The sequence below is a fragment of the Bufo bufo genome, chromosome 10 (assembly GCF_905171765.1).
Source record: "Bufo bufo chromosome 10, aBufBuf1.1, whole genome shotgun sequence".
NCBI classification, from domain to species: Eukaryota; Metazoa; Chordata; class Amphibia; order Anura; family Bufonidae; genus Bufo; species Bufo bufo.
Window position 1 is genome coordinate 62,560,018 of NC_053398.1, and position 25,021 is coordinate 62,585,038.

The window sequence follows — 25,021 nt, forward strand, 5'->3', positions numbered from 1 at the left end:
TCCGCTCCCTCTGTAAGCGCTTACATGCCACGGGCACTATGGACTGTGGCATATAAGAGGTTAAACGGCCTGGATCAGCAGTTCTGTCGGTCCTGGCCATTAAAGCAGGAGTGCAGCTCTCGTGTGAAAGCCAAGCCCCTGCTCTCAGATGCACAGGAGACCCGTGCAGCCGTAAAAAAGGCAGTGGCCCAGCCTAAAGCCCCTTAGAGACCACTGTAAAAATTATGGTGCATCTGACACCAGTGGGGGATAAAATTCAAGAGGTTTTCCAGGTTCCTAATATTGATGATCTATCCTCAGCATAAGGCCTCTTTCACACGACCGTTTTTCTTTTTCCGTTTACGGGCAGTTTTTTGCGTTCCGTATACGGTACCATTCATTTCAAAGGTTCCGCAAAAAAAAAAAAAACGGAATGTACTCCATATGCATTCAGTTTCCGTATTTCTGTTCCACTGAAAGGTAGAACATGTCCTATTATTGCCCGCAAATCACGTTCCAGGGCTCCATTCAAGTCAATGGGTCCGCAAAAAAAAACGGAACACATATGGAAATGCATCTGTATCCGTTCAGTTTTTGCGGAACTATCTATTGAAAATGTTATACCCAGCCCAACTTTTTCTATGTAATTACTGTATATGCCATACGGAAAAATGGAACGGAAACACAACGGAAACAAAAAACACTGAAAAAGCCACTAAGTCACTAATATCCAATCCATGAAGGTCTGACACCCCGTACCTCCAGCAATGGAACAAGAAGCAAAGCTTCGTTCAAATAGTTGCGGCCATGCTGGGTTACTGCAGCTCAGCTCCCACTGAAGTGAATGGCCGCTGAGCTGCAGTAGCCAGTCATAGCATGTGCTTCTAGTTCTGGTGCTGGAGAGTGCAGGGAACAGCTAATAGTGGGGTGTTGGACATGGATATGAAATGAATGACCTATCCTGAGAATAGATCATCAATATTAGGAGCATGGAAAACTCCTTTAAGACAGGCATGTAAAATCCCCCCCCAAAAGAGTTTACACCATGTCTAGCAAGAGAATGCTCGCTAAGGGTAAATAAATAAATAAAAGTGAACAACCCCCCCCTCCCCAAAAAAAATAATATATTAAAATGTAATCTACAGAAGAGCAAAGAATGATGTTATGTTTCATAGTACATGCAACATCACTATAAAAAGTACAAAAGCCCTGTATTCTCTGATCACACTTTTCTAATGGAATCCACAATGATGTTCTGGATCCATCATTAATGATCGTCATCAGTACTTGTTGGACCCCCACAACTTATATTGTGGTCTATTGCTATGTGTCTGAATACTGCAGCACGCAGCTCACTAGTCTTGACAAATCTGAATCCTGGAGCATCAGACACAGATGTGAACATACTCTTATACACTGGGCTGTGCAGATATACTGTTCTAATACACATTATTTTCACTACTACCTACTATACCCCTACCTTGTCTAGTCCCAGTTGGCCATTCATGGGCTCCACAGGAATACATACCTGTACTGGTAATGCACTGGGGTGGAATACTTGACAGTCGGCATATAGGAGTAGTAAAAGCTGCCGTATAGGAAGACTGACACCCAGAGGAGCAGAAGGAGGACACAAAATAAAATCCCAGTCTGAAGAATCAGCCTACGAGTCCGCAGGAACATGACTAAACACATATCTTCCACCCACAGAAGGAGAGGGGGGGAGACTCCGTGGGACATGGTGAAGTATGGGGAGTCCTCCCAACAGAGGCCTGAGATATGCAGTTATTAGTAAGGGTATGTATCAGACGTGTAACAGGCTCTGCTGTATGTAGCTACATGTAGCATCGCATGTAGGCAGCAGGTTGTATAGATGCCCAGCGGGCAGACCATGCTTGGAAGGATAGGTGTTCTTCATAGAAGATGGCAATGTCAGCGTCAGTCACATTACTGCTCAGTGTGGAAATCAGAGTTATCCGTGGAGAACACAGAACTGGGTGAAAGAGGAAGGCTGAGCAAGAAGGGAGGCTGTGGTGGTCGACGGGCAATGCCAGCCTGTGCAGGGGTCAAAAAAAGAAAGTGAAAGATACCAGTTAGCAATAATTTAAAAAAAAACAAGTGCTGAAAGCATAGGTTCGCGTCTGATCACCATGTTACAGTTTATGTATAGGGGTCACCATTCCTGACATGTCTGTTCAAATATATGTATTCATCATGAAAGCACAATTCTGGAGGAGTATCTATTCTTATGACTATGCTGTGCCGTTCCTCTATTACTACTGCTAGAAGTTTAAGGGGGGGATGTTGATCATCTGGCAGACCCCCTCTCTTGGCCGGACCTGTGGAGAAAAGCATACTTACCTGCTCCCCGCTGCAGCACTCTTGTCCACTGCTGTCGCCAATGACTGGCCACATTGGTGACCTGACCCCCTTGTGTCACATGACCAACTGATGCACCGCAAGGGGGGAGGGGGCTAGGTCAAACCAGATATTGACAGCAAGGGATCAGGGCACTGCAGTACGCGGTGGAGAAGTGAAGGACGCCGTGGCGGGGAGCAGGTAAGTATTCTTTCCTCCACAGGTGCATCCACAACAGGGGCTTCGCCAAAAATTAGATGACCAACCTCCTTAAGAATAAATTGCCAACTGAGGGTTACCAGTTGGGTGTGTGTTCCTGCACAAATTCCTATCAGAGCTGGCAGACTATGCAGGGACACATCCCTCTGATGAGGAAAATGGTAACACACAGTTGGCCATCTATACTAATAAAAGCCCTGTGTGCGTGCTCATGGCTGGTGTCCGTGCGCCGATTCATTAAGTGCGCATGCGCAGCGCGCCAGCCAATCAACACACTGCGCACCACACTCCACCCGCACAGCCCACACCAGCGCGCTGTCCTATCACAGCCGCCCCACATGCCGCCCACACCTGCACCGGCCAATCAACACACAGCGCACCACACGCTGCCAGCACCGCCCACAACAGCGAGCCGCCCTTTCACAGACGCCCCACACACCGGCCAATCACCGTCTACTATGGTGTGTTCTCTGTCAGAGCGCCGCCATTACGTCCATCACAGAGTCGCACAAATTACAGTACTGTCAGACACACACAGCAGCTGCTGCCAGCAGTATTAGCCGCCAGTCAGTGCCAGCAGCCTCAGCCAGTCAGTGCCAGCAGCCTCAGCCAGTCAGTGCCAGCAGCCTCAGCCAGTCAGTGCCAGCAGCCTCAGCCAGTCAGTGCCAGCAGCCTCAGCCACCAGCCATGACAATTAATAAAGCTCAGGGGGAAACCTGTATTCAGCCACGGTCAGTTATATGTTGCATTATCAAGAGTTAGAACTTTTTCAGATGTGGTTGTAAAGGTTGTAGATGGTCCTGAACAAGGCAAACTGTTGCCAAATTCAGACAGAATATTTACAAGAAATGCTGTCTATAAAGAAATTTTATAGAAAACTTTCAAGAGGTAAAAACATACAACATTTTTCCTGAATATCTGCTTCAGATATTGTATATTGCAGATTGTTACAAAGTTTTACACTAAGGCAATAATAATTATACTTACTGTTAGGGATCGGCAGATATAAATTTTTTAGAGCAGATACAGATAATCTGGCTGATAATTTATACCGATATTCTGTGCATTTTCATTTTAGAAAAAACAAAAAATTCCTACACAAATCTGCTGAAAATGAACATGTTTATTGTTAAACGTGTAGCTTTTTTTTGTAAATCTTTATTTTTCATTTATACTTAATATTTTGGCGTTTGTGTTTTTTTTTTTTGTAACTATTAGCCCCCTTGTCCTATTCACCCTAATAGATCTCTATCAGGGTGAATAGGACTTCACACTCTCCCTGCTGCCCTGTGCTCTGTGCACACAGCAGCAGGGAGCCGACCATGGCAGCCAGGGCTTCAGTAGCGTCATGGCTGCCCTGGTAACTGATCGGAGCCCCAGGATTACACTGCTGGCTCCGATCACAACTGCCACTGCCACCAATGAGGAGGAGGGGACCCTGTGGCCACTGCCACCAATGATCAATACTGGGGGGCTTGGGTGGGGGGGCGCACTGTGCCACCAATGAAGATAACTCGCCCATTAATTCATATACAGGAGGCGGGAGCTGGCTGCAGAATCATATAGTCGCGCCCGACCTCTATGAGCGGTAGCTGCGATCCGCGGCAGTTAACCCCTCAGGTGCGGCAGATCGCAGCTACTTGTCATAGAGGTCTGGTGTGGCTATGTGATTCTGCAGCTAGCACCCGCCTACTGTTGAATGTCAATGAATGAATGAGTTAACATCATTGGTGGCGCAGTGACCACAGCCCCTCCACTCCTCTTCTCCTCTCATTGATGGCAGCGGCACAGGGGGGAGGGAGACGCTGCTTCCTTCTCCCCTGTGCTGCTGACAGCAGCGGGATCCTTGTTCCCAATTTTCTTATCGGCATAATGGCAAAATAGATGCAGATATTGAAAATCCTGTATATTGGCCGATATCGGTAAAACCAAGAATCGGTCGATCCCTACTTATTGTGTTGTGATAGACGTTTCCATTTTTTTATTATTATTTTACTTTTGACTTCTTGCTATATTATTTTGGTAAAAAAAAAAAATATAAGAAATACAATGTGGTCAAATTCCCTTGCTATTTAATATAGACTGTTCCTACTAATGTTTATGCACTACTATTCTAGCGCCTGTTATTGTAAAGGACTTAAAAGGACACTGACAGGCCCAATAAGCATAATTAGCTATATATACGCATGCACAGGTCTTCCATTGAGTATTAAAAACATAGAAGTTTAACCCCTGTCCACCTTATGAATACTGCAAAATGATGTTTTATAACCTGATGTAATCGCTCGTCTTTCTGCCCAAGGGGCGGCGTTTCAGCTTCACTTCTGCCCAGCCAGCCTCCCCCCAACCACCTTTTTGAAGCGCCGCCCAGCTCATCAATATTCACTTCGCTGGGCGGCTTCTGCTGTCCCCGACGTTCCGAGATCCGGCGCATGCCCAATAGAAAGCTATGGGTGCCGGGCGCATGCGCAGAAGCTGAAAGTGAGTCCGATGCCCATTGCTTTCTATTGGGCATGCGCTGGATCTCGGAACGTTGGGGACAGCAGAAGCCGCCCAGCGAAGTGAATATTGATGAGCTGGGCGGCGCTTCAAAACCGCGGTTGGGGGGAGGCTGGCTGGGCAGAAGTGAAGCTGAAACGCCGCCCCTTGCGCAGAAAGACGAGCGATTACATCAGGTTATAAAACATCATTTTGCCGTATTCATAGGGTGGACAGGGGTTAGACTTCTATGTTTTTAATACTCAATGGAAGACCTGTGCATGCGTATATACAGCTAATTAAGCTTATTGGGCCTGTCAGTGTCCCTTTAATGTCTAGTTTATTCATAAATTTCTATGGAGGTAGAACAGAGGAACAGCACAAGTTATCAGAAAAGATGCTACAGAACTGTCATTGTATGGGGAACGCTGGTATTTACTAAATCAGACATATCAGGAAAGGCGACAGATCCTCTTTAACCCCTTCTACCCCGTGCCAGTTTTCGCCCTTCTGCCCAGGCCATTTTTTGCAAATCTGACATGTGTCAGTTTATGTGGTAATAACTTTGGAATACTTATTTATCCAAGCCATTCTGAGATTGTTTTCTCGTGAAACATTGCACTTCATAATAGTCATAAATTTGAGTCAATATATTTCACCTTTATTTATGAAATAAAAATCCAAAAATTTTGAAAAATGTGCAGTTTTCAAAATTCCAATTTCTCTGCTGTTAAAACAAAGTGATACCTCAAAATATTTATTACTTAACATTCCCCATATGTCTACTAAATGTTGGCATCATTTTGTAAATGTCATTTTATTTTTTTAGGACGATACACGGCTAAGGCCACTTTCACATTAGCGTTTTTTGCGGATCAGTCAAGGATCTGCAAAAACGCTTCCATAACAAAAATACAACGGCATGCATCCGTCATGAACGGATCCGGTTGTATTATGTCTTCTATAGCCATGACGTCATGAACACCATTGAAAGTCAATGGGGGACGGATAAGTTTTCTATTGTGTCAGAGAAAACGGATCCATCCCCATTTACTCACAATGTGTGTCAGGACGGATCCGATTGGCTCCGCTTCGTCAGGCGGACAGCAAAAACCTGCAGGCAGCGTTTTGGCGGCCGCCTCTAGAGCAGAATGGTGACTGAACGGAGGCAAACTGATGCATTCCAAGTGGATCCTTTTCCATTCAGAATGCATTAGGGCAAAATTGATCTGTTTTGGACGCTTCTGAGAGCCCTGATCGGATCTCAGAAACGGAAAGCAAAAACGCTAGTGTGAAATTAGCTTTAGAATTTTAGAAGCAATTCTTACAATTTTTAAGAAAATTTCCAAAACCCACTTTTTAAGACCAGTTCAGGTCTGAAGGCACTTTGTGGGGCCTACATAGTAGAAATGACCCCATTGTAGAAACTACACCCCTCAAGTTGCTCAAAAGTGATTTTACGAACGTTGTTAACCCTTTAGGGGTTCCACAAGAATTAAAGGAAAATGGAGATGAAATTTTAAAATTTCACTTTGTCAGATTTTCCATTTTAATCCATTTTTTTCTTTAACACATCGAGGGTTAACAGCCAAACAAAACTCAATATTTATTACCCCGATTCTGCGGTTTACAGAAACACCCCACATGTGGTCATAAACTGCTGTATGGGCACACGGCAGGGCGCAGAAGAAAGGGAGTGCCATATGGTTTTTGGAAGGCAGATTTTGCTGGACATAGAAATGAATGGGGCTGCGTGAAAAATCGCAAGCATCCGCAAGCAAGTGTGGATGCTGTGAGATTTTCACGCATGGTTGCTAGGAGATGATAGGGATGAGCGTTGTGAGTGAGGGGACGTCAGGGCAGGTCCTGCTGAATGAAGATAGAAGATCCTTATATCTTCATTCAGCAGGACCTGCGCTGACATCACGTCATCAAAAGGTCCTTTTGCAGGTCCTGAAAGAAGACGATGCCGGCTGCACGAACAAGTGGAGGAGGAGAGTTCATTTAGTTATTTATTTTTAACCCCTCAATCAACATTTTAGTAAACATTCAGGGTGGATAAAAATCTATGATTCAAAAAAATAAAATTAAAAAAATCTGATTTTTTAAATTCAAAATAGGATTTTTTTTATTAATATAAATTGCATTTTTGGAGGAAAATGTTTTACCATCCAAAAGGTTATTCCCTCATGAAATAGATTAGTTTTTTAATTAAGTAGAATAAGGCTGTATATGTTTAATTTTTTTGGTGAAATAAATTCCATTAATCCATTCACAATGTCATGCTCTTCCAGAGGTTTTTGTAAGATTATCGGGCAGTTTCTCTGCCTACAAGATATTATCACAGATGCTTGGTTTAGTTTTGCAGTTCTCAAAACTGAATTTGACTCAGCAGAGATCACATGCCTCTTCTTCACAGCAAAAATGTTTATAACATGAACAGAGTTGAGAAAAAGACCTAATCCTAACTTCTACAAACCTATGAATCCACCTTATCAAACTAATATGAAAAGTTGCTATTCTAAAAATCTTCATCTACTTGCATATTATAAGTTATACGTTTTACCAGCAAGAATTAGTCTATGTAGAAAACTATGATTTAAATCAAATCCACCCTGATTCTGTATAAAGAATGCTATTAATTTCCCTTATAACCATGTTATAAGGGAAAAAAATAAAAATCTACAGAACACCTAAGGCCTCATGCACACAACAGTCTTTTTTTGCGGTCCGCAAAAACGGGTTCCGTAGTTCCGTGATCCGTTTTTTCTTCCATGGGTCTTCCTTTATTTTTGCAGGATCCACGGACATGAAGGAAAAAGTCGTTTTGGTGTCCGCCTGGCCGTGCGGAGCCAAATGGATCCGTCCTGACTTACAATGCAAGTCAATGGGGACGGATCCGTTTGACGTTGACACAATATGGTGCAATTGCAAACGGATCCGTCCCCCATTGACTTTCAATGTAAAGTCAGGAGTCCCTATTATACCATCGATCTGAGTTTTCTCCAATCCGATGGTATATTTTAACTTGAAGCGTCCCCATCACCATGGGAACGCCTCTATGTTAAAATATACCATCGGATTTGAGTTAGATCGTGAAACTCAGATCCGACAGTATATTCTAACACAGAGGCGTTCCCATGGTGATGGGGACGCTTCAAGTTAGAATATACTAAGAACTGTGTACATGTGCCACACCTGAGGGGTTAATTGTGCATATAATAGCCCCCTGTAAGAGATCAGGTGCTGCCAGGCAGGAGGGGGCAGACCCCCCCCTCCCTCCCCTGTATTACATTCATTGGTGGCCAGGGCGCCCCCCCCCCCCCACCCCCCCCATCATTGGAGTTCCAATCGGAGTCCCAGTTTAATTGCTGGGGCTCCGATCGGTTACCATGGAAACCAGGATGCTACTGCAGTTACTTAGCAATTTTAGAAGCATTATACTTACCTGCGCTGTCTGTGACCGGCCGGGCGCTGCTCCTACTGGTAAGTGACAGGTCTGTGCTATAGGCAATGCGCCGCACAGACCTGTCACTTACCAGTAGGAGGAGCGCCCGGCCGGTCACAGACAGCGCAGGTAAGTATAATGCTTCTAAAATTGCTAAGTAATCATGGCAGCCAGGACTGCAGTAGCGTCCTGGTTTCCATGGTAACCAATCGGAGCCCCAGCGATTAAACTGGGACTCCGATCGGAACTCTCCGCTGCCACCAATGATCGGGGGGTGGGGGGGGATGCCGCACTGGCCACCAATGAATTAAATACAGGGGAGGGAGGCCGCACTGGCCACCAATGAGTTAAACACAGGGAGGGGAGGCCGGACTGGCAACCAATGAATTTAAAACTGGGGAGGGAGGGGTTAATTGTGCGGATCACAGCCCCCTGTAAGAGATCGGGTGCTGCCAGGCAGCAGGGGGCAGTCATGTACACAGTTCTTTTAGTATATTCTAACTTGAAGCGTCCCTACATTATGGGAACGCCTCTGTGTTAGAATATACTGTCGGATCTGAGTTTTCACAAAGTGAAAACTAAGATCTAAAAAGCTTTTATGCAGACGGATCAGCGGATCCGTCTGTGTGAAAGTAGCCTACGAACACGGATGACTGAAGCGGATGACAATCTTTTGTGCATCCGTGTTTTTTCACGGACCTATTGACTTGAATGGGTCCGTGAACCGTTGTCCGTCAACAGGTCCTACAGGTTCACAGGTCCTATTTTTTTGACGGACAGGAAACACTGATCACGGACGGGGATGAAAAACGGTGCATTTTCCGAGTTTTCAACGGACCCATTGAAAGTCAATGGGTCCGCAGAAAATGGACACGGATGCACACAACGGTCGTGTGCATGAGGCCTAACCCAAACCTCAGTGAAGAAGTCCGGGTTCGGGTCTGGGTACTACATTAAGTTTTTTATCACGCGCGTGCAAAACGCAATCAAAACTGACTCAAAATTGCGTGCGCACTCACGCGGGTTTCCCGCAATGCACACGCAACGGATCCGGAGCAAATCCGGGACGCCCGTGTGAAAGAGGCCTTACAGTAAAAACTCCTAAAAAAGTGACCCCATTTTGGAAACTAGGGGATAAGGTACCAGTTTTAGCGGTACTATTTTGGGGTACATATGATTTTTAATTGCTCTAGATTACGTTGTTTTGTAAGGCAAGGTAACCAAAATATGGCTGTTTTGGCACCGGTTTTATTTTTTACAACATTCATCTGACAGGATAGATCATGTGCTATTTTTATAGAGCAGGTTGTTAGGGATGCAATGATATCAAATATGTCTACTTTGTTTGTTTGAGTTTTACATAATAAAGCATTTAAAAAATATATATAAAAAAAAATAATGTTTTGTCTCCCTTTTATGAACGCCTTATTTTTTTATTTTTCTGCCGATAGTCTTGTGCAGGGGCTCGTTTTTTGCAGTAAGAGTTAACGTTTTTATTGGTACCATTTTTGGGTACATATGATTTTTTGATCATTGATTATTACACTTTATGGGGCAAGGTGACAAAAAAATTTTTTTATTTTGGCATAGTTTTTATTTATTTTTACAGCGTTCACCTGAGGGGTTAGGTCATGTGACATTTTTATAGAGCAGATAGTTACGGATGTGGCAATACCTAATATGTATACTTTTTATTAAAGTGTAACTGCCATTTCACTACCAAAAATGAAATTCTAAACGTATGTGATGCTGAAGGGAAGATATTCATGAAGCTGCATTTTTCAGCTAATTTTACCTTTCTGATGTCTGTATTCAGCCCTTAGCAGCCATATTTCTATGTGCCTCTGTTTCAGCAACTTCCTAAGATGGCCTCTGCTGCTCTTACTGTGATCTTTGCCCTTCCTTGAGGCCATCCTGTATTTCCCTCACTTCCCATAAGCCCTTGCTCTCCTCACATGAACTAGCAGGACCAATCAGAACACAGATAACTTCCCACAGTACCCAGAGCAGTGTGTATCCTCACATACAGCTAACCAGAGACAAGCCCTGCAATTACATTAAATCAGTAAGCCTTTCTTTTAACCCCTTAAATCTGTTCAGTACAGGGGGAAGATATAAATTAAAGAAATCGGGATATTGTGAATGAAGCTGAAAGTAAAAGCAGATTTTACCGGCGATTATTCCCGACTATTTCTAACAGTGATTTCTCCTCTGTTTCTTGGACTAGAGCTGTCATTCTGGTCTTGTTCTGTCTGGGCTGCCTGAAAGCCTGGACTGTTAGCTTTCAAACAAGACCAGTTGCATATTTCTAGCTGCTACCATTGAGAAGATATCACCATCTAAAGCAGCCCTCCCCCTCCACTTTCTGCCTCAGCCCAGCTCCAGGCTGTCAGGGCTAAGCTCCTCCGCCCTGAGCTCGTCCATCTCTTGTTATAAGGCCTCCTGCACACGACCGTTGTGTGCACCCGTGGCCGTTGTGCCGTTTTCCGTTTTTTTTCGCGGACCCATTGACTTTCAATGGGTCCTTGGAAAAATCGGAAAATGCACCGTTTTGCAGCCGCATCCGTGATCCGTGTTTCCTGGCCGTGAAAAAAATATGACCTGTCCTATTTTTTTCAAGGCCAACGGTTCACGGACCCTTTCAAGTCAATGGGTCCGCGAAAGAACACGGATGCACACAAGATTGGCATCCGTGTCCGTGATCCGTGGCCGTAGGTTACTTTTTATACAGACGGATGCGAAGATCCGTCTGCATAAAAGCTTTTTCATAGCTGAGTTTTCACTTCGTGAAAACTCAGAACCGACAGTATATTCTAACACAGAGGCGTCCCCATGGTGATGGGGACGCTTCAGGTTAGAATATACTAAAAGAACTGTGTACATGACTACCCCCTGCTGCCTGGCAGGTGCTGCCAGGCAGCAGGGGGCAGCCCCCCCCCGTAGTTAACACATTGGTGGCCAGTGGGCCCCCCCCCTGTAGTTAACACAGTGGTGGCCAGTGCGGCCGCCCCCCCCCCCCCTCCCATGTAGTTAACTCGTTGGTGGCCAGTGGGCCCCCCTCCCTCCCCTGTAGTTAACTCGTTGGTGGCCAGTGCGGCCGGCCCCCCTCCCTCCCCTGTAGTTAACTCGTTGGTGGCCAGTGCGGCCGGCCCCCCTCCCTCCCCCTCCTAATTAAAATCTCCCCCCCTATCATTGGTGGCAGCGGAGAGTACCGATCGGAGTCCCAGTTTAATCGCTGGGGCTCCGATCGGTAACCATGGCAACCAGGACGCTACTGCAGTCCCGGTTGCCATGGTTACTTAGCAATTTGTAGAACCATTATACTTACCTGCGAGCTGCGATGTCTGCGATGTCTGCGTTCGGCCGGGAGCTCCTCCTACTGGTAAGTGACAGGTCATGCAGGGGGCAGTCATGTAGTCATGTACACAGTTCTTTTAGTATATTCTAACCTGAAGCGTCCCCATCACCATGGGAACGCCTCTGTGTTAGAATATACTGTCGGATTTGAGTTTCACGATGTAACTCAAATCCGACAGTATATTCTAACAGAGAGGCGTTCCCATGGTGATGGGGACGCTTCAAGTTAAAATATACCATTGGATTGGAGAAAACTCCGATCCGATGGTATATTAACTCCTGACTTTACATTGAAAGTCAATGGGGGACGGATCCGTTTGAAATTGCACCATATTGTGTCAACGTCAAACGGATCCGTCCCCATTGACTTGCATTGTAATTCAGCACATGGCAACGCTGTGAGATGAAAGCTGCTGAATAGGAAAGTAGCATGCATTTGTGGGAGTTATTAGCAGGTAAAACGGAAAATTATAAAATTTTAAAGCACAAAAGCTTTTTTATACAGCAGTGTGAACTATACCATTAGGGAATAAAAAATGAAACGGCAGTTACACTTTAAAGGGATTCTGTCATGACATTTTAGGCCTATAACCTAAACATATGGCCAGGTCCGTCCAAATAGCATGAATCCGAAACTGTACTTATAAAATGTGCCTGTGGCTCTATTAGCACATAAAACAGGTTTTTATAACCTGTCATTCACCTACCTAAGGTGCCCAAGGGGACGTCGCTTCATACAGGGTGCCCGGCTGCAGCCATCTCAGTCTGGTGCCCAGCGCCGCCTTCCCAGTTGAAATCGCTGCCTTCCTCACCTCCGCCCCACCTCCGCAATCGTCCGGTCTCTTAGGTTATGCCTAGTGCGCACGCAAGGGATCTGGCAGAGGGACCGGACGATTGCGGAGGTGGGGCGGAGGTGAGGAAGGCAGCGATTTCAACTGGGAAGGCGGCGCTGGGCACCAGACGGAGATGGCTGCAGCCGGGCACCCTGTATGAAGCGACGTCCCCTTGGGCACCTTAGGTAGGTGAATGACAGGTTATAAAAACCTGTTTTATGTGCTAATAGAGCCACAGGCACATTTAATAAGTACAGTTTCGGATTCATGCTATTTGGACGGACCTGGACATATGTTTAGGTTATAGGCCTAAAATGTCATGACCGAATCCCTTTAAGTTTTACACAATAATAACATTTTTGAAACAAAAAAAAAAAAAAAAGGATGATGTTTTAGTGTCTCCATAGTCTGAAAGCCATAGCTTTTTTATTTTTTGACAGATTGTCTAAGGTTGGGTCTCATATTTTGCCGGATCTAGTGACTGTTTGATTGGTACTAATTTGGGGGGCATATGCCTTCTTGATCGCTTGGTGTTGCACTTTATGGGATGTTAGGTGACAAAAATGACTTTTTTCGCGCGGTTTTATTTATTTTTTACGGTGTTCAGCAGAGGGGTTAGGTTATGTGTCATTTTTATAGAGCTGGTTGTTACAGACGTGGTGATACCTAATATGTATACTTTTTTATGTATTTAAGCTTTACACAATAGCATATTTGAAACAAAAAAAAAAATGTTTTAGTGTCTCCATGTTCTGAGAGCTATATTTTTTTTATTTTTTGAGCAATTTCTTATGTAGGGGCTCATTTTTTGCAGGATGAGGTGACGGTTTTATTGGAACCATTTTGTGGGGCATACACCTTTTCGATCGCTAGGTGTTGCACTTTTTGTGATGTAAGGTTTTTTTATGGCGTTTATCGGACGGGGTGGATCATATGATATATTTATAGAGCCGGTTGTTACGGACGCGGTGATGCCTAAGGCTACTTTCACACTAGCGTTCAGGGTTCCGCTTGTGAGCTCCGTTTGAAGGCTCTCACAAGTGGCCCCGAACGGATCCGTAGAGCCCCAATGCATTCTGAGTGGATGCGGATCCACTCAGAATGCATCAGGATGGCTCCGCTTGGCCTCCGTTCCGCTCAGCAGGCGGACATCCGAACGCAGCTTGCAGCGTTCAGGTGTCTGCCTGGCCGTGCGGAGCCAAACTGATCCGTCCAGACTTACAACGTAAGTCAATGGGGACGGATCCGTTTGAAGTTGACACAATAAGGTGCAATTTCAAACGGATCCGTCCCCCATTGACTTTCAATGTAAAGTCTGGACGGATCCGTCTGACTAACTTTCACACTTAGAATTTTTTCTGAACTATAATGCAGACGGATCCGTTCTGAACGAAAGTGTGACAGTAGCCTAATGTGTGTTTTTTTTCCTTTTTTTATATAAAACAAGGGGAAAGGGGTGTTTTTTTTTATTTTAAACTTTATTATTTTTTATTAAAAACACTTTTTTTAAACTTTATTTCGGTCCAACTCTGGGACTTCAACTTTTGAGGGTCTGATCCCCTCTGCAATGCATTACAATATATCTGTATTGTAATGCATAGCCTGTTAGTGTATTACACAGAGTAATACACTAACAAATTGCCTAGGAAACGAGCCTGGCGCTGGATCTCCTGGGCACCCGTAGAAGGCAGGTCCCGATGCCATGCAAGGCGTCCTGTCTTAGGCCTCATGCACACGACTGTTTGGGTCCACATCCGGTATTTGGGTTATTAAGACCGGCGTCTAAAACACCGGTCTTAATAAATGACCCCCATAGTTTCTGTGCAGCAGATCAGGCTGATTACACAGGGATCTGCTGCCCAATAACAATGATCTTCTTGTCCCCATACAGAGGAGATGATTGCAGCATGTAAAGCATTTCTCATCTCTACTGATGATCAGGAATGTTTGGTTTGTTCCAGATAATACACTGGTCCATGTAAAGGACCTTTACTTAAAGGGAACCTGTCATGTGGATATTTGATTATAATCTAATTATATACAATCATTAACTACTAAAAAGTACCTTAGATGTATTCACTTACTGGTGTGACAGATGGTTACCTCATAATATACACACAAAGATGCCGCATGCTAATGAGCTGATTTGAGTCCGGCGTGATGTCATTGAGTCCAGCGTTTATTTAATTCAGAGCTATAGCCACTCCCCTGCCCACCTGCTGCTGATTAGAGATGAGCGAACTTCTGTTTTAAGTTCGGCGTCTAAAGTTCGGCTTCCGGTTAGCGGAGGATCCCGATATGGATTCCGAATTCCGTTGTGGTCCGTGGTAGCGGAATCAATAATGGCCATTATTGATTCCGCTACCACGGACCACAACGGAATTCGGAATCCATATCGGGATCCTCCGCTAACCGGAAGCTGAACTTTAGACGCCGAACTTAAAACAGAAGTTCGCTCATCTCTACTGCTGATTCATATGGAAACAAAAACTGTCACTCAGCAGCAGGTAGGCGGGGAGAGTCAGGAGCTCATGAATATTCAGGACTCATCATTATCAGCTGGAGCTTTTCAATACAAGATGTTGGCAGATTGACTGGGTCAATTAAAGTAAGTGACCCAGCATTGTGCTAAGAGAATCAGTCACTTATTTATGTTGCCCTTAGTTAGGACACCATAAAACTGGTGACAGGTTCCCTTTAAGTAAAAGGAGAGAAGTTTGTGTTAGATCCAACAAACACCACACAGCTGGTGAGCATAACCTGTCATGGACTTCTGCTCACAGGAAACCTGTGCCACTCCAAGAAAATTAACATTGCTTTGAACAGCTTCTTGCTTCTCATGTCAGATTTACGCTGACTGCAATCACCAAGTAGTAAGGGGTATGGTGCCCTTACGTCCTCCAAAATTATGATTCCATGACCGGTATCTATGACTTGGCATTAGATCACTTTTTAATGGATTCCCCTGCACACGGGCAGTTACGCTGCAGCTAGGATAACCAACGTCACATTAGGGTTGTGCTGTCATTTGGGAAGGTGACCTGCGACTACAGGGAAACCAGAGACGCTGTAGGTGCACAGTAAGGGCATGTTCACGTGAAAGCAAATTCAAACTATAGGCCGGTAAGTTTAACATCTGTTGTGGGTAAACTGTTTGAAGGTTTTCTAAGAAATGCTATCTTAGAGCATCTCAATGAAAATAAGCAAATAACGCCATATCAGCATGGCTCCATGAGGGATCGGTCATGCCAAACTAATGTAATCAGTTTCTATGAGGAGGAAAGTTCTAGACTTGACCGCGACGAATCAATGGATGTCGTATATCTGGACTTCTCCAATGCATTTGATACTGTACCACATAAAAGGTTAGTTTATAAAATGAGAATGCTCGGACTGGGAGAAAAGATCTGTAAGTGGGTAAGTAACTGGCTCAGTGATAGAAAACAGAGGGTGGTTATTAACGGTACATACTCAGATTGGATCACTGTCACTAGTGGAGTACCTCAGGGGTCAGTATTGGGCCCTATTCTCTTCAATAAATGTATTAATGATCTTGTAGATTACACTAAACTGTGTAAAGTAATTAACACTGAAGAGGACAGTATACTACTACTACAGAGCAATCTGGATAGATTGGAGACTTGGGCACAGAAGTGGCAGATGAGGTTTAAGGCTACTTTCACACTAGCGGCACGGATCTCCGTCACGCTGTTGCGTCGGGTGAACAGCCTTTTGGATCCGTCCTGAGGCTAGTGACAGTGTGCCCCCGGACTGCTGCTCCATCCCCATTGACTATAATGGGGGCAGGGGCGGAGTTCCGGCGGAGGCTGCCGGAATAAAACTATGACATGTCCGACATTTATTCTGGCAGCCTCTCGCCATGCACTGCCGTGCCTCTGCCCCGCCCCCATTATAGTCAATGGGGATAGAGCGGCAGTTCGGGGGCACACGGTCACTAGCAGCAAGACGGATCCAAAAGGCTGTTCACCCGACGGAACAGCCTGACGGAGGTCCGTGCCGCTAGTGTGAAAGTAGCCTAACACTGACAAATGTAAGGTTATGCACATGGGAATGAATAATGCAAGTCACCCGTACATACTAAATGGTAAAACACTGGATAACACTGACATGGAAAAGGACTTTAGGAATTTTAGTGAACAGCAAACTAAGCTGTAGAAACCAGTGTCAGGCAGCTGCGGCCAAGGCCAATAAGATAAAGGGGCATAGATGCCCGTGATGAGAACATAGTTCTGCCACTTTACAAATCACTGGTCAGACCACAAATGGAGTACTGTGAACAGTTCTGGGCTCCTGTGAACAAGGCAGACATAGCAGAGCTGGAGAGGGCTCAGAGGAGGGCAACTAAAGTAATAACTGGAATGGGGCAACTACAGTACCCTGAAAGATTATCAAAATTAGGGTTATTTACTTTAGAAAAAAAAAGAAGACTGAGGGGAGATCTAATTACTATGTATAAATATATCTCTCCCATCATCTATTTATCCCCAGGACTGTGACTGTGACGAGGGTACATCCTCTGCGTCTGGAGGAAAGAAGGTTTGTACACAAACATAGAAGAGGATTCTTTACGGTAAGAGCAGTGAGACTATGGAACTCTCTGCCTGAGGAGGTGGTGATGGGGAGTACAATAAAAGAGTTCAAGAGGGGCCTGGATGTATTTCTGGAGTGTAATAATATTACAGGCTATAGCAACTAGAGAGGGGTCGTTGATCCAGGGAGTTATTCTGATTGCCTAATTGGAGTCAGGAAGGAATTTTTTTCCCCTTAAAGAGGACCTTTCACCTATTCTGGTGAATATCTAAACTGACTATACAGACGTGTAGAGCGGCGCCCAGGGACCCCCCTGCACTTACTGTTATCCCCGGGCGCCGCTCCGTTCTCCGGTATAGGCTCCGGTATGTTCATAGTTAGGCTCCACCCAGGGGAACCTGCCGGCGTCTCTTTCTCCTATGCTGTAGCGCTGGCCAATCGCAGCGCTCAGATCATAGCCTGGCTATAACGGGAAAATGGAGCGGCGCCCGGGGATAACAGTAAGTGCAGGGGGGTCCCTGGGCGCCGCTCTACATGTCTGTATAGTTAGTTAATATAGGAATATAAAAAAAGAGGATTAAGGTACAATTGAAGTTCTCTGGTCTTGAAGGCGGACCAGGCAATACAAAAAGAGTACCTGACGTAGAGGCTCGCAGAGGCGCCAAGGGGTGGAGGTGAAATTTCAAATAAGTAGTGTATATAAAAGTAATGCTCGTTTTCAACTATGGAATAGGGTAGGCCGCACAGTATAGTTAGTTCACATTGTCATAATGGGTGAAAGGTCCTCTTTAAAAGAACTTCTAGGATAGCCGCCTTACATCTGGTGGCAGAGGCGGAGCTTGTTAAGAGCTCATTTGCATGCCTTTCTTCCCTCATGTATGGCCCATAAGCCTCCTCATGCTGATCACGGACCCTCTGTAAGGAGATACAGTACCCCCCAAATTAACAGATAAAGGTATGTTCACACGTTGTGCTTTTTGGCATCGGTTTCAGAACAGATTCAGTCCCAAAAACCATGCTAAGGGCTTATTGACACGACCACATATTTTGCGGTCTTGAAAATGCAGATATGGAAAAAAATATATCCGTGACACGTCCGTTTTGCATCAGTTTTTTTGCGGACCCATTGTAACAATGCCTATTCTTGAGGCATCTTTTTTGCGGGACTGCAGATCAGACATATGGATGCGGACAGCACACAATTTTTGCATCCCCATTGAAATGAATGGGTCCAATTGGATGCAAAGAAAAACCACAGCCTAATACGGGCCCTGCAGGCATCAGCGCCCACTGAATGGCGCAGACCCACATGAAGATGCTGGCGGAAGCCTGGTACACCTGCCTCTTCCAGGATCGCTCCATCATTTTCAGCGTGAATCATCTGCCATGTAAATATAGTGAAAGGGCAACTGAAATCAATGGCCAAACACGCGGAATGTGGTAGCAAATAAAAATTTGGAAAACTGCACATTTGATCAGCACCCCCAGCCCCCGATTCCTCACAATATCCCTTATTTCCTTGTGACATCTATTCACATTTTTACGACCCCAGGTTTTGCAGAAAAAAAAGCATCATATGAACACAGCCTCACAAGCACTACAGTATCCAGAAAGTGCTGACGGGTCCATAAAGCAGAATTACGTGTGATTGCAGCTCTGCACGGGGCTGTGGGAGGAGGTTACATACCGCCCAGTGCACGGGGCTGTGGGAGGAGGTTACATACCGCCCAGTGCACGGCACACGACGAGCCCTGCAGCATCCACTGCACACACCGCACCTTCATGAAAACAAGCACCACTTCCTTGCTGCATCTAGCCCCGCCCATACACTACAGCTCAGCCAATTATCGAGATAAACGCAGGCAGCCAATCACCGCGTGTCCTTCACACACTCTTCACCCGCCGCCACAATGAAACAACGGATGTGATTGGCTGTGTAATCAAGGTGAGGCGGGTGGAGTCACTTCATGGGCGTGGAGCAATCACACTCACTACTATGTCGGTTGTGGTACAAACTCCCATGTTCCCGATTTTGTTGGGAGTTGTAGTTCCTCATTTCGTGTAACTGGTCCATTAAGAGAGCGTTGCGCTGTGTGAGGGGCGTCAAAGGAACATTATACTGTGTGGGGGCACAAAGGGAGTATTATACTGTGTGGGGGAACTATTGGGGCGTTATACTGTGTGGGGGCACAAAGGGAGTATTATACTGTGTGGGGGAACTATTGGGGCGTTATACTCCGTGTTTGGGGGCACAAAGGGAGTATTATACTGTGTGGGGGAACTATTGGGGCGTTATACTCCGTGTTTGGGGGCATTTTATTGTATGTGCCCCTGTGTCAGGGCACTAATGCGGCATTATACTGAGTAATGGCATCATTGTGGGGGCAGTAAGGCCGGTTCACATCACATATATTTTTAAGTTCTTATGGTCCATCAGAAGAACAGAAAAAGTAAGAAAAAAAGTATCCTATATTTAAGGCCTCGTGCACGCTGCAATTTGCAGTCCCCAATGTAGGGACAATATCCGTGCGGCAGCCGCAGACAGATCCAGACCCATTCAACTCTTACATTTAGAACTGGTGAAGGATCCGCCGAAGTTATGTACAGGGCCGGCGCCTCTTTATAACTTCGACGGAACCACCGCCAGCGCAGGGCTTTATTAAGACGCCGGTCTTAATAAATGTGCCCCTATATGTTTTACCCCTTAAGGACTCAGCCCTATTACACCTTAGAACCAGGCCATTTTTTGCAAATCTGACCAGTGTCACTTTAAGTGCTGATTACTTTAAAACGCTTTGACTTAGGCTACTTTCACACCTGCGTTCGGGGCTCCGCTTGTGAGTTCCGTTTGAAGGGGCTCACAAGCGGCCCCGAACGGATCCGTCCAGCCCTAATGCATTCTCAGTGGAGGCGGATCCGCTCAGAATGCATCAGTCTGGCTCCGTTTGTCCTCTGCTCCGCTCAGCAGGCGGACACCTGAACGCAGCTTGCAGCGTTCAGGTGTCCGCCTGGCCGTGCGGAGGCGAGCGGATCCGTCCAGACTTACAATGTAAGTCAATGGGGACGGATCCGTTTGAAGTTGACACAGTATGGCTCAATTTTCAAACGGATCCGTCCCCCATTGACTTTCAATGTAAAGTCAAAACGGATCCGTTTGCATTATCATGAACAAAAAAAAAAATTTTTTTTTTTGTTCATGGTAATGCAAACTGATCCGTTCTGAACGGATACAAGCGTTTGCATTTTTGAAGCAAAAAAAATCATGTTTTAGTGTTTCCATAGTCTGAGAGCCATAATTTTTTTAGTTTTTGGGCGATTACCTTGGGTAGGGTATGATTTTTGCGGGATGAGATGACGGTTTTATTGGCACTATTTTGGGGTGCGTGTGACTTTTTGATCGCTTGCTATTACACTTTTTGTGATGTAAGGTGACAAAAAATGGTTTATTTAGAACAGTTTTTATTTTAAATTTTTTACGGTGTTCATCTGAGGGTTTAGGTCATGTGATATTTTTATAGAGCCGATCGATACTTTTTTTTATTTATGTAAGTTTTACACAATAATATAATTTTTGAAACAAAAATAAAATCATGTTTTAGTGTCTCCATATTCTGAGCCATAGTTTTTTCAGTTTTTGGGCGATTATCTTAGGTAGGGGCTCATTTTTGCGGGATGAGATGACGGTTTTATTGGCACTATTTTGGGGTGCATATGACTTTGATCGCTTGCTATTACACTTTTTGTGATGTAAGGTGACAATTTTTTTTTATTTAGCACAGTTTTTATTTTTTACGGTGTTCATCTGAGAGGTTAGGTCATGTGATGTTTTTATAGTCGATACGAACGTGGCGATACCAAATATGTATACTTTTTTTATTTATTTAAGTTTTACACAATAACAGCTTTTTTCAAAAAAAAAATTATGTTTTAGTGTCTCCATATTCTGAGCCATAGTTTTTTTAATTTTTTGGGCGATTGTCTCAGGTAGGGGCTAATTTTTTGCAGGATGAGGTGACGGTTAGATTGGTACTATTTTGGTGGGCAAACGCCTTTTTGATCGCTTGCTGTTGTACTTTTTGTGATGTAAGGTGACAAAAAAATGGTTTATTTAGCATAGTTTATATTTTTTATTTTTTACGGTGTTCATCTGAGGGGTCATGTGATATGTTTAGGCCCCTTTCACACGGGCGAGTATTCCGTGCGGATGCGATGCGTGAGTTTAACGCATTGCACCCGCACTGAATCATGACCCATTCATTTCTATGGGGCTGTGCACACGAGCAGTGATTTTCACGCATCACTTGTGCGTTGTGTGAAAATCGCAGCATGCTCCTCTTTGTGAGTTTTTCACGTAACGCAGGCCCCATAGAAATTAATGGGGTTGCGTGAAAATCGCAAGCATCCGCAAGCAAGTGCGGATGCGGTGCGATTTTCACGCACGGTTGCTAGGAGACGATCGGGATGGAGACCCGATCATTATTATTTTCCCTTATAACATGGTTATAAGGGAAAATAATAGCATTCTGAATACAGAATGCATAGTAAAATAGCGCTGGAGGGGTTAAATTTTTTTTAAAAATAATTAAACTCACCTTAGTCCACTTGATCGCGCAGCCGGCATCTCTTCTGTCTCCTTCTTTGCTGATTGCAGGAAAAGGACCTGTGGTGACGTCACTCCGGTCATCACATGATATTTTACCATGGTGATGGATCATGTGATGGACCATGTGATGACCGGAGTGACGTCACCACAGGTCCTTTTTCTGCAATCAGCAAAGAAGGAGACAGAAGAGATGCCGGCTGCGCGATCAAGTGGACTAAGGTGAGTTAAATTTTATTTATTTTTTTATTTTTTAACCCCTCCAGCGCTATTTTACTATGCATTCTGTATTCAGAATGCTATTATTTTCCCTTATAACCATGTTATAAGGGGAAATAATACAATCTACAGAACACCGATCCCAAGCCCGAACTTCTGTGAAGAAGTTCGGGTTTGGGTACCAAACATGCACGATGTTTCTCACGCGAGTGCAAAACGCATTACAATGTTTTGCACTCGCGCGGAAAAATCGCGCATGTTCCCGCAACGCACCCGCACCTTTTCCCGCAATGCCCGTGTGAAAGAGGCCTTATAGATCCGGTTGATACGGACGCGGCGATACCTAATATGTATAAATTTTTTTCCCCCCTATTTCTTACCAATTTTTTTTAACTTTATTTGGGGAAAATGGCGTTTTTGTTTATTTTTACTTGAAACGTAAAAAATTTTTGGGGGGAAAACTTTCTTTTTTCACTTTATTTTTTGTCCCACTTTGGGACTTGAACTTTGGGGGAGTATATTCTTTTACAATGCATTCCAATACTTCTGTATTGGAATGCATTGGCCTTATGAGTAATACTGTGTGTATTACTCATACTGCTTCCGGCCTGTGAGATCCAGGGGGCTGGATCTCACATGCTCTTCACCGGAAGGCAGCGCGATGCCTTCCTTAGACATTGCGCTGCCTTCCATGCCATCGGGTCCCCCCTACAGCCGCATGGGGACCCGATGGCACCGCCGCAACCGCAGGTAAAGCCGCAAACCGCAGGTCACATGACCGACACCCCCCCCCTCCCCCGGCGTTGTGACAGGATGCCCGCTGAATGATTTCAGCGGGCATCCTGTTCCGATTAACCCCCGCCGCGGTTTAAACCCATGACGTACCGGTACGTCATGTGTCCTTAAGGACTCGGGAAACATTCCGTACCGGTACGTCATGTGTCCTTAAGGACTCGGGAAACATTCCGTACCGGTACGTCATGCGTCCCTAAGGGGTTGTCCCATTAGGCAACCTGCACACTTTGCAAATTTGCCGTTTTTCCGCACTGAAAAGCCACAGCAAAATACAGAACAAGCAAAGTTAATGACATCTCATATACACATTGTGTATTTTGTATGAGAGGAAACTGACCTGCCACCTGGATTTTTAAATCCACAGCATGTCAATTGTTTGTAAGGTTCCGCACCTTATGCTGAGTCGTTTTCCTCATAGACCTCAATGGGGTTGTTAGCATTAAACAGAAAATCTGCACAAAAATCACGATAAATAGTGCAGATTTATGTCCATTTCCCCCTGATTTTTTTTTCATACAAATAGGCTACTTTCACACTAGCGTTCGGGTGTCCGCTCGTGCGCACCGTTTGAAGGGGCTCACGAGCGGCCCCGAACGCATCCGTCTGGCCCCAATGCATTCTCAGTGGAGGCAGATCCACTGAGAATGCATCCGCCTGCCAGCGTTCAGCCTCCGCTCCGCTCAGTGAGCGGACACCTGAACACTGCTTGCAGCGTTCGGGTGTCCGCCTGGCCGTGCGGAGGCGAGCGGATCCGTCCAGACTTATAATGGAAGTCAATGGGGACGGATCCGCTTGAAGATGACACCATATGGCTCAATCTTCAAGCGGATCCGTTCCCCATTGACTTTCAATGTAAAGTCTGAACGGATCCGCTCAGGCTACTTTCAGACTTAGAAAATTTTCTAAGTAATAATGCAGACGGATCCGTTCTGAACGGATGCAAACGTCTGCATTATAGGAGCGGATCCGTCTGATGAAACATCAGACGGATCCGCTCCGAACGCTAGTGTGAAAGTAGCTTTAAGCAGTGTGCCTTTGGTTACCTGCACACTTTGCAGATCACGCACAGACTTTTTGTGAGGAAAAACTGCGGGTATGACAGTACCAGAAATGTGAATCAGATTTGACAAATGTCAAGTTCATTGTTTATACTGATTTGTTTTTTGTGTGCAGATATAACGCAGTGCAAAGAGAGAAATCAAGCCAGAACCGCATCAAAATACGCAAGTAAAACGGAAACGCTGAGAAATCCACACGATAATCTAAGCGAAATTTCTGTTTTGAAACCAGCACATGTGTGTCTGAAAGGCACCTTTTTTACTTTTGACAAATTTGATTATTTCCAGGACGTCCCTCCATGACAGCACCCATGGAGGTTGTCCTATTGGTCTCTGTAGGGACAGGAAGCAAGAGAGATTAAAAGGCACCCTCCCACCCCACTCTCCAGTGTTCTTCCTGTCCCTACAGGGATAGGAGCAGAGAGATGTTGTTCCCTGCTCTAGGGAAAAGGATATAGGCCGAATCTGGTCGGGGGGTTCTGCCTCTTCTCTTCAGGTTCGGGAGGCCTAGTGGCTAGCACCTCTTTGGGTAGAGGTCCCCTAGCTTGCCCCGATACCCCTGTACCTTTCTGCCGCTGTATCGTGGGAAGCTGAGGCCGCTTCTTCCGGTTGGGAGCTCTGGGCTCGGCTGCGGCTCCTGCGCTCCTCCTGTCGGCGTGCGTCCGGAAGACCATGTGACCGGAAGCAAGGATCACATGGTCGGAAGAAGATGGCGGCGCCCAGGTAACGCCGGAGACCGGGACGGCGGTCGTGTTCAGAGGGGGTTGACTCTTCTTTGGAATGAGTCCCCCCAGAAAGAGGGGAGGCGGAGCTGCGCGGCGACAGGACGGACCAGGTAGGATATAAAATATGATGTCAGCTGTGTCAGTCTGAGTCATGGAGGTCCAGATGTCGACTATGCAGGAGACTAGTGCAGACATCCCTGTCCAGGGTCATGTAAGTTCCCGGGAAGGGGGGCTCAGATATCACCCTTATTCAGTGCAGTTGGGGCTAATGAGACTCTCTCTCTCCTCTTCCTTGTAGGGAGAGAGAGACTCGACAGCTAAGTCTCTGGGAGACGCTAAAAAGAACGCAAGAAGGTGTGCTATCTGTTCAAAAAAGATGCCAGTCATATAAAAAAGCTTTA

General features: G+C 45.4%; 2 protein-coding genes across 2 annotated transcripts in view; one reads left to right on the forward strand and one right to left on the reverse strand.

The window, feature by feature from the left end:
- Positions 1-19,029, reverse strand: part of BSCL2 (BSCL2 lipid droplet biogenesis associated, seipin) — a 94,187-nt gene extending 75,158 nt beyond the window's left edge. The window contains exons 1-2 of the mRNA XM_040409023.1: positions 18,948-19,029; positions 1,508-2,034 (exon numbers count right to left, since the gene is read on the reverse strand). Of these exons, the coding sequence (XP_040264957.1) occupies positions 1,508-1,719 (212 nt within the window). The 5' untranslated portion in view covers positions 1,720-2,034; positions 18,948-19,029. The remainder of the gene's footprint in view (positions 1-1,507; positions 2,035-18,947) is intronic.
- A 105-nt stretch (positions 19,030-19,134) lies between these two features.
- GNG3 (G protein subunit gamma 3) overlaps positions 19,135-25,021 on the forward strand; it is a 45,707-nt gene continuing 39,820 nt past the window's right edge. The window contains exon 1 of the mRNA XM_040409027.1: positions 19,135-19,168. The gene's annotated coding sequence lies outside the window, so the exon portion shown is untranslated. The remainder of the gene's footprint in view (positions 19,169-25,021) is intronic.